Source organism: Vigna unguiculata, unplaced genomic scaffold (genome assembly GCF_004118075.2).
Source record: "Vigna unguiculata cultivar IT97K-499-35 unplaced genomic scaffold, ASM411807v1 contig_178, whole genome shotgun sequence".
Taxonomy (NCBI): domain Eukaryota; kingdom Viridiplantae; phylum Streptophyta; class Magnoliopsida; order Fabales; family Fabaceae; genus Vigna; species Vigna unguiculata.
Genome location: NW_021010882.1, coordinates 55043 through 70269, shown reverse-complemented (window position 1 = coordinate 70269; position 15227 = coordinate 55043). Strand labels below are relative to the sequence as shown.

The 15227-nt window shown below is 44.7% G+C and overlaps 1 protein-coding gene across 1 annotated transcript; it reads left to right on the top strand.

The window, feature by feature from the left end:
- Positions 1–8874: 8874 nt before the first annotated feature.
- Positions 8875–10453, top strand: LOC114171286 (ATP synthase subunit a-like). Its single transcript, XM_028056416.1, has one exon. The coding sequence runs from the start codon at positions 9133–9135 to the stop codon at positions 10399–10401; it is 1269 nt and encodes a 422-aa protein (XP_027912217.1). The 5' UTR covers positions 8875–9132; the 3' UTR covers positions 10402–10453.
- Positions 10454–15227: the final 4774 nt, after the last annotated feature.

Sequence of the window (15227 nt, the reverse complement as noted above, 5' to 3'; positions counted from 1 at the left end):
GATGTAATCAATCTCTTGAAAGATTGGAGCATGTATTCAAGCAGTGTCCTCGAGCTCATCAGGTCTAGTTGGGTTTGTATTCCAAGGAAAGTTAGTTGGGCCATGCTGCTAGCTCGTTCATGGATTGGATTCGTTTGGGGTGTTTAAATACTTTTTGTCATATTATAGGGGCAGTGCTATGTAAGTAGAGTGGCATGTTAGTTTTGGCTGCTCTCTTTTTATTTCTGTTAGTTATCTTTTCATGTAACCAAAGTCTAATAATAGCCCTAGCGCTAACATACAAAACTGGTCACATAAAAGGGCAAAAGAGACGAAAGCCAAAGCATTGACTGAAGAGGGGGGCAAAGAGAGATTCGCCTTTGACTCCTTCTCTGCCTACTGACTGCTACGATACACTGGAACTGGTAGAAACTGTAGAAACCCCTGTTGTTGAGCGCAGTTGGTGTATTTGGAATCGTACTTTCCGCGTTTATACGCTTGAGTGTTTATACGCGTCAGCATATCAATTTGATAAAGGGCGTGAGCACTCCACTCAAGTATTTGGAAGTGCTCAAGGCCCACTTTTCATTCAAATTCCCCATAGCTAGAACTCACTGTTGGGCGAAGGTCAGGTTTAGCGGAAATAAGGTTAAAAGGTTATTTGACTCTTGTGCTAGAATTGCTTTTTTTGGGGAGAAAAATGAAAATTATCGTAGTGTAGTTACAGTCAACACAGTAGCTTTAACGTGAGCAGCGCTTCGCTCCTTAATAGGATAGGCTATACACCGTGCTGAATGAAAAAGTTTCCCCATTCCCATTTCATTTGTAAGGACAACCCTTACCTCCTCTCTTCCAACTAGAATGCTGTTATTTGAGGCGTTCTGGTTTGTTTTGCTTATGCACACCGGGCTGCTTAGTAGGAGGAATAGGCAAGCGGTGTGCTAGAGTGATGGATATATAATTTTTTTATGAAGCATCAGCTGAACATTGACCCATATGGGTCAATGTTGGATCCAACCGGTCCCACTCGTTATTCACCCAGCGATTGGATTGAGATTTCCTTTTCGGAATCTTCTCCATCTGAATGAAGTTGTCAGAACTGCCACCATCGAGAAGAATGCGCACGGTGGTGCCTGCAATCGACCCAGAAAAGTAGATAGTACATTTGCCATAAGTGCCATGATAAGCTTGTAATGACAAATGATGCAAAGTTGGAGAATCATCCGACGGAAGATCCGGTGGAACAGGTTCGGCGACAACAAAGGAGGAAACATCGCCATCCGGTTCATCCACCTGCAGAATCATGTATAGGCGATTCGGACATGCTTCCACGAGAATTTATCGTCGCAAGTAAAGCACAACCCCTTTTCCCGTCGCAGTTGCATTTCTGCTGCCGACAATTTCTTCACTGGTGGCAGAGGCTTAGTTGGAGGAGACGGAAGGAGAGGCGGCAATGCAGATTTAGTTGACGTAAGTGAAGGAGAAGATGAATTGGACGGAGAGGTCCGCATCGATGAGGAAGGCACCATTGGTTTTTATCGTGCAACCGAACTCTGTAACAGGTAGCGCTCGTCAAATGAACGAGCCAGTGATGCAGCTCGTACCAAGGAAGTAGGAGACTGGGAGATGACATCACGTCGGACCTCAGGTTTAAGACCATCAAGAAAGAGGATCAGACCAAGTGCGAGATTGGATCAAAAATTGCGTATGAAAGGTTGTCTATCAGAGACTATCTATCTAGTACGATCGATCAAGTCATTCAGTAAAGTCTCTTCGTGTTGTGTTTCTGGAATTCTATTAGAGCGGGTAGTTGATATCCCAATGCTTTCCTGTTTCCCGTGTGCACCCTTTCCCATGTCTTTCTTGGTTGGTAAACCGGCGCTATCTTGCTGCTGGATGTTTTTGATCAATAGAACAGGAAGAGGAGCAAAATGAGAAATCAAAGAAAGGAAATGATACGAAATCAATTTAGTATTAGTAAACGCTTTCTTCAAGATGGTAATGGTATAGTGGTCCTAATTTCGGGACTTTCCTTCTTGATCTTCATGGCGGTATGCTATTGGATTTCGATGATCCTGGGGGACCACCCTTCCTTCTTTTGGCAGATATTTTGGTCACTAGCAGGGCGATCCCTCTCCCTTCTCTTTGGGAAAATCGGTTTTTCAGGGGGTCTGGCCTTCGCCATTGGTTTGGCGGTCAAGGCTATCCTAACTGCCGATGGGGCTCCTATGGTAATGTATGGGGCTGATGCTGGCTCTGAAGCCAGCGTCAACCAAGAGCTACATCACCCTTCCCGCTCGGGACCCGCCGCTTCCAGTAGTACCGTCGAGCAGCCGGCCCCCATCCAACAACCTCTGAATGATATAAATGAGCTGCAAGAGGGGGAGGCTCCTGGTCAACCCGCCGGGGTCAGGGAACCAGAAGAAGCCCCTACCTTGGAGTTTCTAAAAAACAAAATACAACGCGTTCTGCGAAAAAGCAGAAGACTACGCTCTAACGTTCTGAAAGACATTGAGGATGATCTTCAGCTAGAATCAGCTTCCAACCAGAAACTCCATAAAATAAACGAGATTCTGGATGATATTTTTGCCAGACGAGAAGATCTCATAAATTCCGGGCAAAGCCTAATTACTGAATTAACTTTAACGGGTAACGAGGGGGAAAGAGAACAAAGGGAACAGAGACGGGGGTTAAGTTGAGTTGGTAGGTTGGTTAGGATATGGCTTGCTTGCTTTTTGGGAGGTAGACTTGGGCAGCAAGCTATCTTTTCCCGAAAGCAGAAGCAAAAGTAGCTCGAGCCGAAGGCGCGAGCGAGGCCACCCCTACTGGACTGGGGTGGGGAAGGGAGAGTGGGAAGTGGGCTCCCTTCGCTTTATTTATTCTATTTATTGAGAACATTGGGTCCTAATCGGTCAAACAAACCTATGTGAAGTTATGGAAGATGCTTCTTTTATGATCTATAGACGAGACGTTTTAGCACCTAAAGCGTACGGCACTTCACTCTGAGGAGATAAACGATAAGACTAGATTTGACTTCCTTAATATCCCTCAGGATATAGAGAGGAGGAATTTATGGAAGACATGGTTTGGTCGAGATCGGAAACATTCTTTAGTTTTTTTCTTTGTGAATTCTGGGTTGTACGTCAATCCAGGCTCGGCAGTGAGCCATCACATCACTGTCTAGTCCTATCCAAACATAAGACTATAAGACTAATGACGTCTTAGTACATTAAGCCATGCCATGGGCAGGCTGGTACGTCAGTTTAGGAATCAAGAAAGGCAAGTAACTTCGAAAGCAGCAAAAGGTCCGCTTAGTCTATGATATGACACTCAATGTAGTCACCCCCTTGAGAGCTAGTTCCTTCCCTTACCAGTGCTGCAATCAGGCTTGGCACCTTCCCGTTCTGTCTACTGCCCTTATGAAATTGGCTATTCTGTGAACCTTTATTACAAAACAAAACTTCACATTGGCCAATTTCACACCTTCCGAATGTGACAGCTAAACCAATTCGCTTTCAGGAACAGGATAAAGGATAGGGTCTTTCAGCTAAAGATCAATCTATAAAGCAAAGGGTAAATGTGTTAAGCATATCACAACATATGCCAATAACTTTCTTTCGGGAACATTCGACTCCACTAACAAAAAGCACCCCCAAAAAAGTGACACTCTATAGAGTACTCAAGGTCAATCAATAACGACCGGTGGGATCCCTTCTTCACATTATGTATGGGCTACTTATCTTCTTAGTTCCCATACTATATCTATCTATAGTCAGGCAAAAGTCTTTTGCAGCCGAAGTCGGCTCGAGGAATTTCTTTAACCCGGGAAGTCAAGAATTGAAAGAAATGCCGGTTCAACAAATAAATTCAAGCAATCAAGACCAGCACCGTAATAGTTCTAGGAGATTAATCTTATCTCGACTCTTATAGTTTTCTAGTTCTAGGTAAATTGAAGCCTCGATAAGGAAAACTAGCTCTGGAGCTAAGGCTAAGCTATTACAGAAATAAAGTCCATAATCTCAGAACATAAGTCAAAGCAGTTTGTAAAGAAAAGGGTCGGTGCCATCTCTGCTGCGATAGAGGATGAAGAATAATCCGTAGGCAACTGGTCGTTACTAGAAGATGATAAAGCTGCAGGCTGCTCTTTATTATTAGAAGAGCGAGGTGCAAGTGCTGGCTGCTAGAGGGCTGCGACCCTGATTCCCTTGATACTCTGACTCTCCCTGATGCACGGGAGACGCAGGAAAAACCACTGGTGAAAAAGATCCATAAGATGCTGATCCAATAGGCGCCTACTAAAAAAAGGGGGAGTTGAATAACTCGTGCTCATGGAAGGTAACATGCCGGGACGGCGAAAACGAGATGATCGGTAGAGCACTTCAAACCTTCTGTGAACCTTGCTTCACGGTACACTCTTTCTACCTTTTGCCATCTCAAAAAAACCAATCCGTTTTTCTTCCATAAAAAGAAGACGGGATAGATAAGCTTATGTGATATTTCCCGCCTTCCTTCTAATCATGTTATTACATAATCTTATGTTCCATATTCCATCTTTGGTCGAGTTGATCCTGCACCAAGCCAAGCCCTGGACTAGTTCTCGACAGATAGGATAGCCCGAGGGAGGATGGGAACTCCTCTCTTTGTTCCTTTGCACTTCATCATGCCCCTCCTTCTTTGGTCGGGGGCCCCCTATTAGATTAGATGTAGGGCCCTCTCCCTCTCCCGGTCGGGTCGACACCTTTCAAAGATCTTCCTGGATAGCAGTTAGAGGCCGGGGATAGCAATAGCAGTTCCAGAGGTCTTCAATGAGATCATGGAACACATTCTCTATCGGTCCCCTTGGCCCTGGTACATCTTGTTCGGTAACGAAAGTACCCCGTTTAAGCCAAAAGCAGAGGGCAGAAAAGTTCGTGGATTGATCGGGTTTCGTGTACTTATTTTCTTATCGAGATCGAAAAGAATTTCATAAGAGAAGATGTTGTTAGCAGAGGAAAGGGGAAGAAAGAACAAGAAAGTACCTTTCTTTGGTCCCATCACGGCGAGCGGGCAGCGCTCTTCGGTAGAGCTGAAAACCGATGAAGACAGATCGATATGATATAAAGAAAGGGGCTGGCAAGGCTGGCAGAAGAAGCGGAAAGAAAAGAGATAGATAGAGTGATCCCATCTCGCAAAAGTCGAATTGCGTCATATAAGAATGATCGCTAAACCTTCGTCTGCTCGGGCGAACGATAAAAATAATATCATCATTCCATCTCGGGAGATCCCCTACTGTACTCTTAGCCTTTCTTTGTACCGTACCGGGGAAGCTCGGTATCGATAGAGGCTGTACGAATGAGATGAAACAAAGCGGTGAGATGAAACCTGAGATGGAGATACCCTAGTTCAAAAGCGATTTTTTGCTCTTCTTCCTGTCGTCCCACTCTTTATAGGATTTCCGTTCAATAAAATAGTGACTTCGAACTTCGCTTCGACTTGGTATCTGAGCTATGACTAGCTCTTCTGCCGCTGTCGTGAGTTCGTCCGCCGTCAGCATTGGTTCAGAGCTCTTGGTCCTGGACGAGTTCGACCACGTATACATACCCCCACCAATCCTAGGTAAAATGTCCTGTCCACGTTTCCCAAGGAAGCAGAAGGACAAAAGTTAGAATCTTAATGTTGTACTTTCTCGAGCTTTCCACCGCTCCTGTCCGAGATGGGTCGCTTCGCTTGCAGAGAAGAGAGGAGATTTCTTTTCCTAAAACCTATTATGGGGCACTCCCTACCCCAGAGACTCCTCTTGTTTGTGCTAACTGACCAAAAGGGATATGATGGATCGGCCGGCTTGCTCTTGCTTCTGCAGCTATTGGACCCTTTTATTTTAGGCTAAAACAAAAAAAGAAAGAGCATTACACCCAGACCAGACCAAATTGCTTTGTTTGGTACAACAAAAAGCCTTGCCTTATCATCGGAAGACGGATCCGTGTAAACTGACCCATCGGATATGAGTGAAGCGACCCATCGGACAAAGGAAGAAGGGGCGCGGGGCGAACGATCCCTAATCTTTCTTCTCGATGAGTTCAGTTACCCGCCGAATAGTAGAGTATTGACACCGAACAAGCATCGGAAGGGCCAGATGGATAAGATAAAAAGGGGTGGGTAGAGTCATCTAGCGAATCCTCTTTGTAAGAGGTGTTGCCAGAAGCGTATTCGGGACCCATCATTTTGATGAGTTCACGGATTCCCGTACTCACCCAAGGCACTAGCGCGAGACCACGAACCCTTTTCAAACACGTTTTTTAGGAATCGACATCCCTATCTCTATGTTAGGAGTCTTATCTCCGGCGAATTCGTAAAGCTATTTAGATTGATATCTGCTAATCCTAGTTATTATAAAATTGTCTTTTACCATGAATCAGCTATGACTGACTGGCAACAACAATCTATTTGATTCTAGTCTTTCTAGACTAATAGGTCAACAAATAAATCCTAGTCAGACTGATTTTTCAGCAAATTCCATATTAGATATTAGATTAGACAGCTGCAGAAACGGAATCATCCGTTGCAGCAGTAGACGAAGAAAGGGCAGAAGACGAATCAAAAGAATAGACAAAAGAGCTCTACACTCTCTCTTTGGTCCTTCAGTTCTTCAATCCTAGAATGGAGACTGTCGTTGAATAGATAGCGTCAGAGATTAGAGAAGATGCTCTTTCTTTGTATACGAAATTCAATTGCTTTCTTGAAATCAATAATTGATAGACAGACTAGATAAGGAAGACCCGAACAAGGACCCACTGCTTTAAAGATAGATGGGAGGATAAGGTGCTGCGCCTTAGCTATTCCGTTTTCTTTCTGGCCCCTAAATAAGTGTCACTCGCCCTATCATCAATAAAATAAGGAGAGGGCTGGGCTTGAGACCCTTAAACGATAAGGAAGGTGCTTCTCTTACTTCTTTCGTTAGCGCAACGTGCGGAGCTGCTCGAGCGAAGCGAAGAGGTTACTAGTAGCTGTTACAGTCCTGTCCATGAACTCGAACTCTGAACTCTATTTCACTTCGAAGGCTTTGGCCGGTCCTTGTTTACTATTTATATTATATAACTTCATTTCCAGCAATCAAACCTTTCTTCCAAACTGGAGAGCTATAGCCAAAAAGCCGAGAAACAAGAGATCGGAAGAAGGGGAACAAAATCCTTTTTTGTTTAGCCAATAGGCCCGGCCAGGGAGATCTTTTAATCAGACGTTAGGGTAGGCTAAGACGGGTCTGGTACCTTGAAAGGAAAGAGGGGAATAGCATATTAGACCGAGCCAGAGTCTGCTGTTCCTGTCCGCGATATAGCAGTTCCAACCAAGGGAAGGGAGTGAAGTTACTAGTATTCCACTAGTAACTCTCTCCCAAAGACGTAACTCTAAGACTTTGGCAAGCAGGGGGTGCCCCAACATCCCTATTTATTGGGAAGAGCGTCTCCGCACGTTGCGATATCGATAGAACCGAATCAACAGTGAATGAAAGACCCCATCCACTAAGGCCGACTCGAAAGGGTTCGGAATGGAATGGACTAATAGCTGCTGGACAGGTTGACTTTAGAGGCTCTCAGGTTGGCTGAGACAGGAAAGGCAGTAGCGGGAAAGAAGGGGTGGTATCGGGAGTGGCCCTATCATCCTAATAAGTCAAGGGTTCCCTTTAGAAGTCCTATAAGGATCTGGCACGATAAAATAGAACTAAACTAAAGTGTTCGACAAGCGTGAGTTCCCCGTAAGCCAGTGCTTCTATTCTAGCTCCTCTCCCTGACTGTCTGTTACTGTCGAGCTACTACGCTCCTTCTATTCTAGGTCTAGGGGATTCCCTTTCTTCGGAATCCAGCGCTAACAGGAAAAACGCCCTTTTTTCAGAAACGAAAGGGTGGAAGAGCCAATTCCGAGAGACAAACCACCCTTTTAAGCCCTATTTTTTCTTTCAGGCCTGATGAATAAGACGAGTGATTCCCTTGTCCTTGACAAAAAAAGCACGAGTCTTTCAACTCTTAATAAGTTATTTTTTAAATCTCATTTTCCCTTGGTTCAAATATACCCGTCCTGTGCCAAATCAATCTACTTTAGAGAAATAGCCCGGATCACCAATTGCTTGAGAGGAATCCCACATCCAATAATAAATAGACGGAGACTATATAGACTAGTATAATAAAGAAGTAGAGATCCGTGTTTGCACAGGCTGAACTAATCTCGATTGCACCAGTAAGTAAAGTACCAGCGAACGCCGGGCTCGAACGAAGGTAGGCTCTGCCTCGGCTTATGCCGGTGCAGCTTTTGATGCTTCTTTTGAGCCAACTTTTGAGTCAATTCGAGCCTTGGCCAATCCTCACTCGACAGCCTAAAGGCATGGCCTAAATCGAAAGAAAATGGCGCTATCAAATCCGCATTAGCACAAATCCGATCTTTTTGGACTCGGACAATCGGGGTATCGTTACAGCTAAATCAATCTGATCCCTACCTAGAGGATGAAAAAGCTGTAACTTTATTATATATAGTGATAGTCCAACCAAGGTTTTCTTTCAATGGTATACTTGGCCCAAGAAATGCCTGAACTTCACCAAGTTTCTTCCTTCATCTTACAGCGTACCGATAGAGCGCGATTCCGCTGGGCCACTTCCCTCCGGGCTTTTTCCCTCTGGTTTTTCCCAGCAGGGCTAGTAGCACTACGATCTATCACTATCAACTCAATTCGGTACCTCGTTCGTAACAAGGAAGAAATGGAAGATCTTCTAGTCATATCTTACGCGGTTGTCCGCCCAAGCCAAGCTTTCTCGATCAATAGATATAGCTGTCAAATTCATTTCCCCTCTCCCCGATCCCTGTCTTTCGAATTCTCGTAAATTTTAGCATTTAGGGGCGCTTTTTTTTTCGAAATATCATAAGAGAAGAAAGGTCCACGTTGGGAAGTAGTACGCCTGGTTCACCAGGTTGGTTCTACCACTGCAGGGCCCAATCATGCTAGTTAGGCTATATGCTTAATACATGCAAGTAGAACGAAGTTTTCTTGGGTTTCTCTTTCTTAGTCTTTCTGATAGCTTTGGTCTTTTTCCCATGTCTTTCTTGGTCAACAACCAAGCACATACACATTTCTGACAAGTCTTTCCTAACGAAAGTAAGTAAAGCGGATCACAAAGACTGTTATATTCTATGGAGGAACAAAAAAAAAGCTTTGGTTTTTGGGGGGTCCCATGTCGTAGGGGGATCTGTCCAAATGAGAATTTAGGTCAAGGAGGTGATGGAGGTCAAGGAGATCAAGGAGGTCATGGAGGTCAAGGAGGTACGGTATTACAGCCGCCGAAACTGCAAAGGATGGACACCCCTAGACCCGGGGGAAAAGGAAAAGAAGAAGGAAAAGGGAAAGAAGTTGAGGGAAAAGAAAAAGAAGACAAAGATGAAAAAGATAATGGAGGTCAAGGAGGTACGGGATCACAGCAGCCGAAGCCGAAAAGGCCCGGAACCCCTTACCCCAACAGACCCGGGGGAAAAGGAACAGAAGTTAATAAATTTCAATGGATCGAGCGGGTAAAAACCGTAACCCTTGCTTTTTTTGTTATTGTTATATGGTATTTCGCTATTCAATTCAAATGGTATTTCACTATTCAATTCAAATGGCTATTCCTCACAATTGCTCCTTGTGATGCAGGGGACTCCCTATCAAGCCCTCTTGATCAATTTGAGATAATCCCATTGATGGATATGAAGATAGGTGACTTGTATTTCTCATTCACAAATCCCTCATTGTTTATGCTGCTCACTCTCAGTTTGGTCTTACTGCTGTTTCATTTTGTTACTAAAAATGGAGGAGGAAAGTCAGTACCCAATGCTTGGCAATCCTTGGTAGAGCTTATTTATGATTTCGTGCCGAACCTGGTAAACGAACAAATAGCCGGAAATGTGAAACAAAAGTTTTTCCCTTGCATCTTGGTCACTTTTACTTTTTCGTTATTTTGTAATCCCCAGGGTATGATACCTTATAGCTTCACAGTTACAAGTCATTTTCTCATTACTTTGGGTCTCTCATTTTCTATTTTTATTGGCATTACTATAGTGGGATTTCAAAGAAATGGGCTTCATTTTTTAAGCTTCTCATTACCCGCAGGGGTCCCACTGCCGTTAGCACCTTTTTTAGTACTCCTTGAGCTAATCCCTCATTGTTTTCGCGCATTAAGCTCAGGAATACGTTTATTTGCTAATATGATGGCCGGTCATAGTTCAGTAAAGATTTTAAGTGGGTCCGCTTGGACTATGCTATGTATGAATGATCTTTTCTATTTCATAGGAGATCTTGGTCCTTTATTTATAGTTCTTGCATTAACCGGTCCGGAATTAGGTGTAGCTATATCACAAGCTCATGTTTCTACGATCTCAATCTGTATTTACTTGAATGATGCTACAAATCTCCATCAAACTGGATAGTTATTTATAATTGAACAAAAGCGAGGAGCGAACTGCGCCCCAAACTTCTTTTGTCTCCGCCATCATGATCTGGAATTATGGGCTGTTGGAGGAAGGTGTCCAATTCCGGAGCAATCGACTACAGCAACGATTCGCTCTTATTGGTCAAGTTTTCAGTCTCTATCGAGAGAGAGAGTCAAGGGTAAGATAAGGCAAGTGTAGGATTGTAAAAGCCGTTTCAAGACAGGTCTATCTCTGAAAATGGAGTGCACTGTCGCCGTTGAGCTTTGTGAGAAAGAAGAACCTCCGCCACATCCTGAGAACAATGGATCGACGAAGAAGGTGAAGATAAGAACTGAGGAAGAAGATCCCCCTCCCGTTGTTGAAATTTTTGAGGAAGAAGTGGATAATGGCTCTGAAATGATCAGCGAAGAAGGAAGGGATAAGAAGGATATGGTGCAGGAGGAAGTAATGCCCTCTATCCAGTTCTCCTCTCGCATAGACGACTTGCTCAATCAAAGCATGAGACTTGCTGTTGTTGTAAAGCAGCTTGTAAGATCCATGGGTTATCGAAGGCTTCATGACAAAATAATGAACCTCTGGAAGCGGACTGTACCTCTTCAACTAGCCGATCTTGAAGGTGACTCTTTCATTGTAAAGTTCCAGAATGCCCAAGACTATCAGAATGCTCTGCTTGGAGGACCCTGGTGAATCTTTGGTCACTATTTAAGGGTGCAACCCTGGCAACCTTCCTTCTCGCCGCTCAATCTAAGGATCCATAAAGTCTTTGCGTGGGTCAGACTTCCGGGACTGCCCTAGCGTTATTATCAGTCGAGCGTCTTGAGGGCAATCGCACAGGTTCTTGGCGAGGTTATTAGGATGGATATTGATTAGAAGACGGAAACTGGAGATAGAGGCCGATTTGCTCGTCTAGCGTTCATTATTGATCTCTCTAAACCGCTAGTTTCCAAAATCAAAGTCGATGATCATGCCTTGAGGGTTGAATATGAATGGCTCCCTACTATCTGTTACCACTGTGTGAGATATGGACACCTTCAGGACAACTGCCCTTAGAAGAAAGGCGAGTTGCCGCCGGAGACTGCCCAACCTCAAGCTGCCGGGAATATCGCCGAGGGAGAGAGGTAGGGCCCTTGGATGCAGGTCCGAAGGCGAGCATGGAGATCTGACAGGGCTAGAAAAAAGCTGATCAATGAGAGTCAGCCACCTAGTGAAATTACGGGGTCTAGGTTTGACGTCCTAGCCTCCTCGGAGAACTCACTTCAGACTCTAGGAGAGGGACAAGAAGGAGACTCAAGAGGCGACAGATTAGCTCTGTTATTCCTGGGACTTCAAAAAAAAGCCTCGCCTAGGGATAGGGAGCCAAAAGTAAAAGATGACAAAAGGCAAAAAAGCTGCTCCACCCAGATCAAACCGCCAATCCAGCTCTCCCAAGGCCTCGTCCAGCCAACCCAGGACAGACGCGTCTATCACGAAGAAGGTTTGGCATCTATATGCCCCCTCCAATGCGTACAAGGCTAGGCAGTATCTCGACTGGTAAGGAGAAAGTACGGTACCTCTCCCTCACTCGATCAAGAGAAGCATTCGGCCGTTGTAGTTCAATCGGCTAGGCTTGCTTGAAAATCAAAGCCATTGAGGGACCCGCGAAGAAGAGTGATGCGCAAGCAAAAGAGGATCAGCCAGCTCAGATCCACGTGCTATCTAATTTATCCACGCGGAAAGAGAAGATGCCCCCAAAGCCTCCGGATCAAGGGCTTTCGTCTCCAGGGGTGAAACTACAAAGAAAGGGGCCTCAAAGTGAAGAATGTCCAATTTCAGTCCTTTACCCCGATAGAATCAAAGCCATTAATGAAAATCTCTAGATGAACTTAGCGAGGAAAGGGTCATAACGGACAGAAAAAGAATGAAGAAAGCTCCAAGATGGAGCACTAATCCCCCTCTCTCTCATGAATATGTCTCTCTTGGTCTGGAACTGCCAAGGTGCAGCTTCATTCATTCCTGTCCTTCGTTATGGATTAGTTGATTGATATTGTCCTTCTTCTCGGCCATCTATGGGAGCCCAAAGCCCACTGAAAGGAAATTCTTCTGGCAAGACCTTTCAGCCATCATGATGAACATGTCCCTTCCATGGCTCCTAGCTGGAGATGGGAATGCTACTATAACTTATGAGGACAGGAAAGGTGGAGCCCGAGGTACTAGGCCTTCCTCTTCTTCTTTTCAAAACTTCGTGCAGATGAAGGGCTTAATCGATTTTTGCTATGTAGGCACAAATTCTACTTGGAGAAGGGGGACTAGACTGGCAAGGTTGGATAGGGCCTTGGCGAGCGATGAATGGGCCACACTTTTCCCTGATTCGGTCATCCATCATCTACAAAAGCTTAAATTCACCGGTGTAAGCCTATCCACTCTTACTGTGAGGGTTTCCGGTGTGCTAAAATCAATGGCAATGGCGGGCGCTGTGAGGAAGGCCTGGCCCCTTCGGCAACTATTGAATACAATACGGTCTACTGCTATTTCTTTAGGGGAAGGAATTACCGGGACGAAGCCAATCACACATTTCTACTTTCGACCAGGTTTTTATATCCACATCTGAGGAAGAGCAGGGATAATCGTAGACTAAGAAGAGAGGACGTAAACACATTCATTGAATTGGACAGCTTTGTTAGCAAGAAGCGGTTAGCGGAACTCAGTTCCACGAGCTACTTCTTTGAAGTCTTTTTCTGGGACTAGAGGCCTTTGGGATTGATGCCGAGACTAGATTCGAAACTAGAGATTGCTCTTCTTCTTATTCACACTGAAAGTGCGCAATAAGGAATGGCGGGATGGATTACTTGTCTATAAAGGCTGGGCATCTCAGGGAAATGTTAACCACATAGGGATGCCTTCAGTCTCTTTCCGGACCTACTCATCGAAAGATGCCCAAGCTCTTTGATAGAAGAAGCTTCAAATGCGCAGTTAGGACAAAAAAAAAGGCTGTTTGCAATAAGTAGCTGCGAGAATGCCCTCAGTCTATATATATAGGCTGTAAGGAAAAAGGCAAGTAGGCAAAAAAGATTAAGGACCCTCGACTGCTTGAATAAGCTAATAACAGATCTTTTGCGTCTTTCGAGATGCGAAGAGAAGTAAGAAGATCGGCCTATAAACCTGTCTAGCCAAGATGGGGGAAAGCTCCCACCCAACTAAAGAATATGCACCAGATGAACCAGTAAAAAGGCGCGTAAGCGAATAAAAAAACCTTAGAGGAATTAGATCTGCTCCGCTCTTATCTTTTTCAAAATCGCCGACTACGAAATGATTAGGAAGTTAGCTGGCTGGCTGAGGTAACTCTACTTGCCGAGGAGGAAATGTAAATTATTGCTTCTTCCTTTTGAATACCGGGATTGCTAACTACTGTCCTTCACTCTTATTGCCCTAGAAGCCAGAACTCTTAACGGCGGGAAGCGAAGGAACCGTAGGGCTTAGCTTAGGGCAGGGAGTGAGCCTTGGGTCATAATGAATATAGTAGGGCAGAACCATGGGCGATTGCCGCTGTTAGAGTAACTGCTGCAATTGAATCTGTTGTCGGAAGGGCTACTAGAGAGGAAGACTCCTTTGGCTCTTATCGAAATGAATTGAAGGCTCTTCCCACGTAGCAGTAAGAAGGACGGGAGAAGGAGCAATATACGGGATTGTTGGAATTGGTGTGCTAGCTGCTCTAGAAAAGGGGGAACTTACTTGTGAAGCTGTGAGGAAAGCCCTTGTTGGCTATAGATATGGGTCACTCGCGTTATAAGAAGAAGGAAGGGGATAGTTATAGGACCTGGAACTTATACTGGTAATTGGATTTTCTTTCCTAGGGGCAGGAGCGGTAGTTGAAGGAAGGAATGTTGCTTTGGCTTGATTGCTTTCACCGGCCTTGCCTTTTCTTTTTTGAAAAAAGGTATTATCGCATAAAGGGCTGCTTGGCCTAGAATGAGAGGAGGTAGTGGGAGATAGTGTGTATGTACTTTTCTTCTTCATGTGACAGACATCGCAAAAGTAGTCCGTCGAACTATCGCCGATAGAGGGCATCGTTCAAGTATACGCTTTTTTAACCGGTTTCGCAGTCGACCATTTGATAGCCCGCCCTGTTCTTGAATATACAGAACTAATAGGGCTTTAGCCCTAGATGTCAAGGGCTTTTTGAACCCTTCTAAGCAATTAGAAGAGCGCAGAATTGGACCCCCCTCAAATGGATGGATCTGGGATTGATTGTGGAACCGAGCAGAGAGAACCTGGGACGAGCAGGAAGATACGCTAGGCGGAGTAGTAGCTCTGGAGCAGGTTCTTCGACTGGATCAATGCATGTATGAATCCTAAAAAAATCCCGAAGGTCTAGTCTAGAAAAAAAACCGGGGGTTTTGGTAGGAAAGGCGGTCACAGGAAGAAATGCCCTACCAATGAATAGATTAGTCTACTAACGTCAACAATCTCTTTCTTCATATACGATACCGTCCGGTTTGATATCCGAAACTATAGATATGACACAGGAAAGAGATTCCCATGGTAGGAATAGGACAGTTGCACTAAGGAAGAGAGCTAGGGATTTGATAAAGGTGATAGGACAGGGTTCCAAACCTGCCTGAGTCTCAGTCTCAAATAGGGCGCAATAAAAGGACATTACTATATATATGAACATTTCCTTATCACAAGCGATACCTCAAATTCCAAAAATGCTCCTATAGTCCCGAGCTTGGTAAATAAGGCCGTGGGAAAGAAAAACTTTCTTCCGGCCGCCTTTAAGTGATAGGGGGGAGTCACTCTTGCCTTCTCTCTCTCAGGTGGGTCAGTCTCGCTCTCTCTTGTCGGTA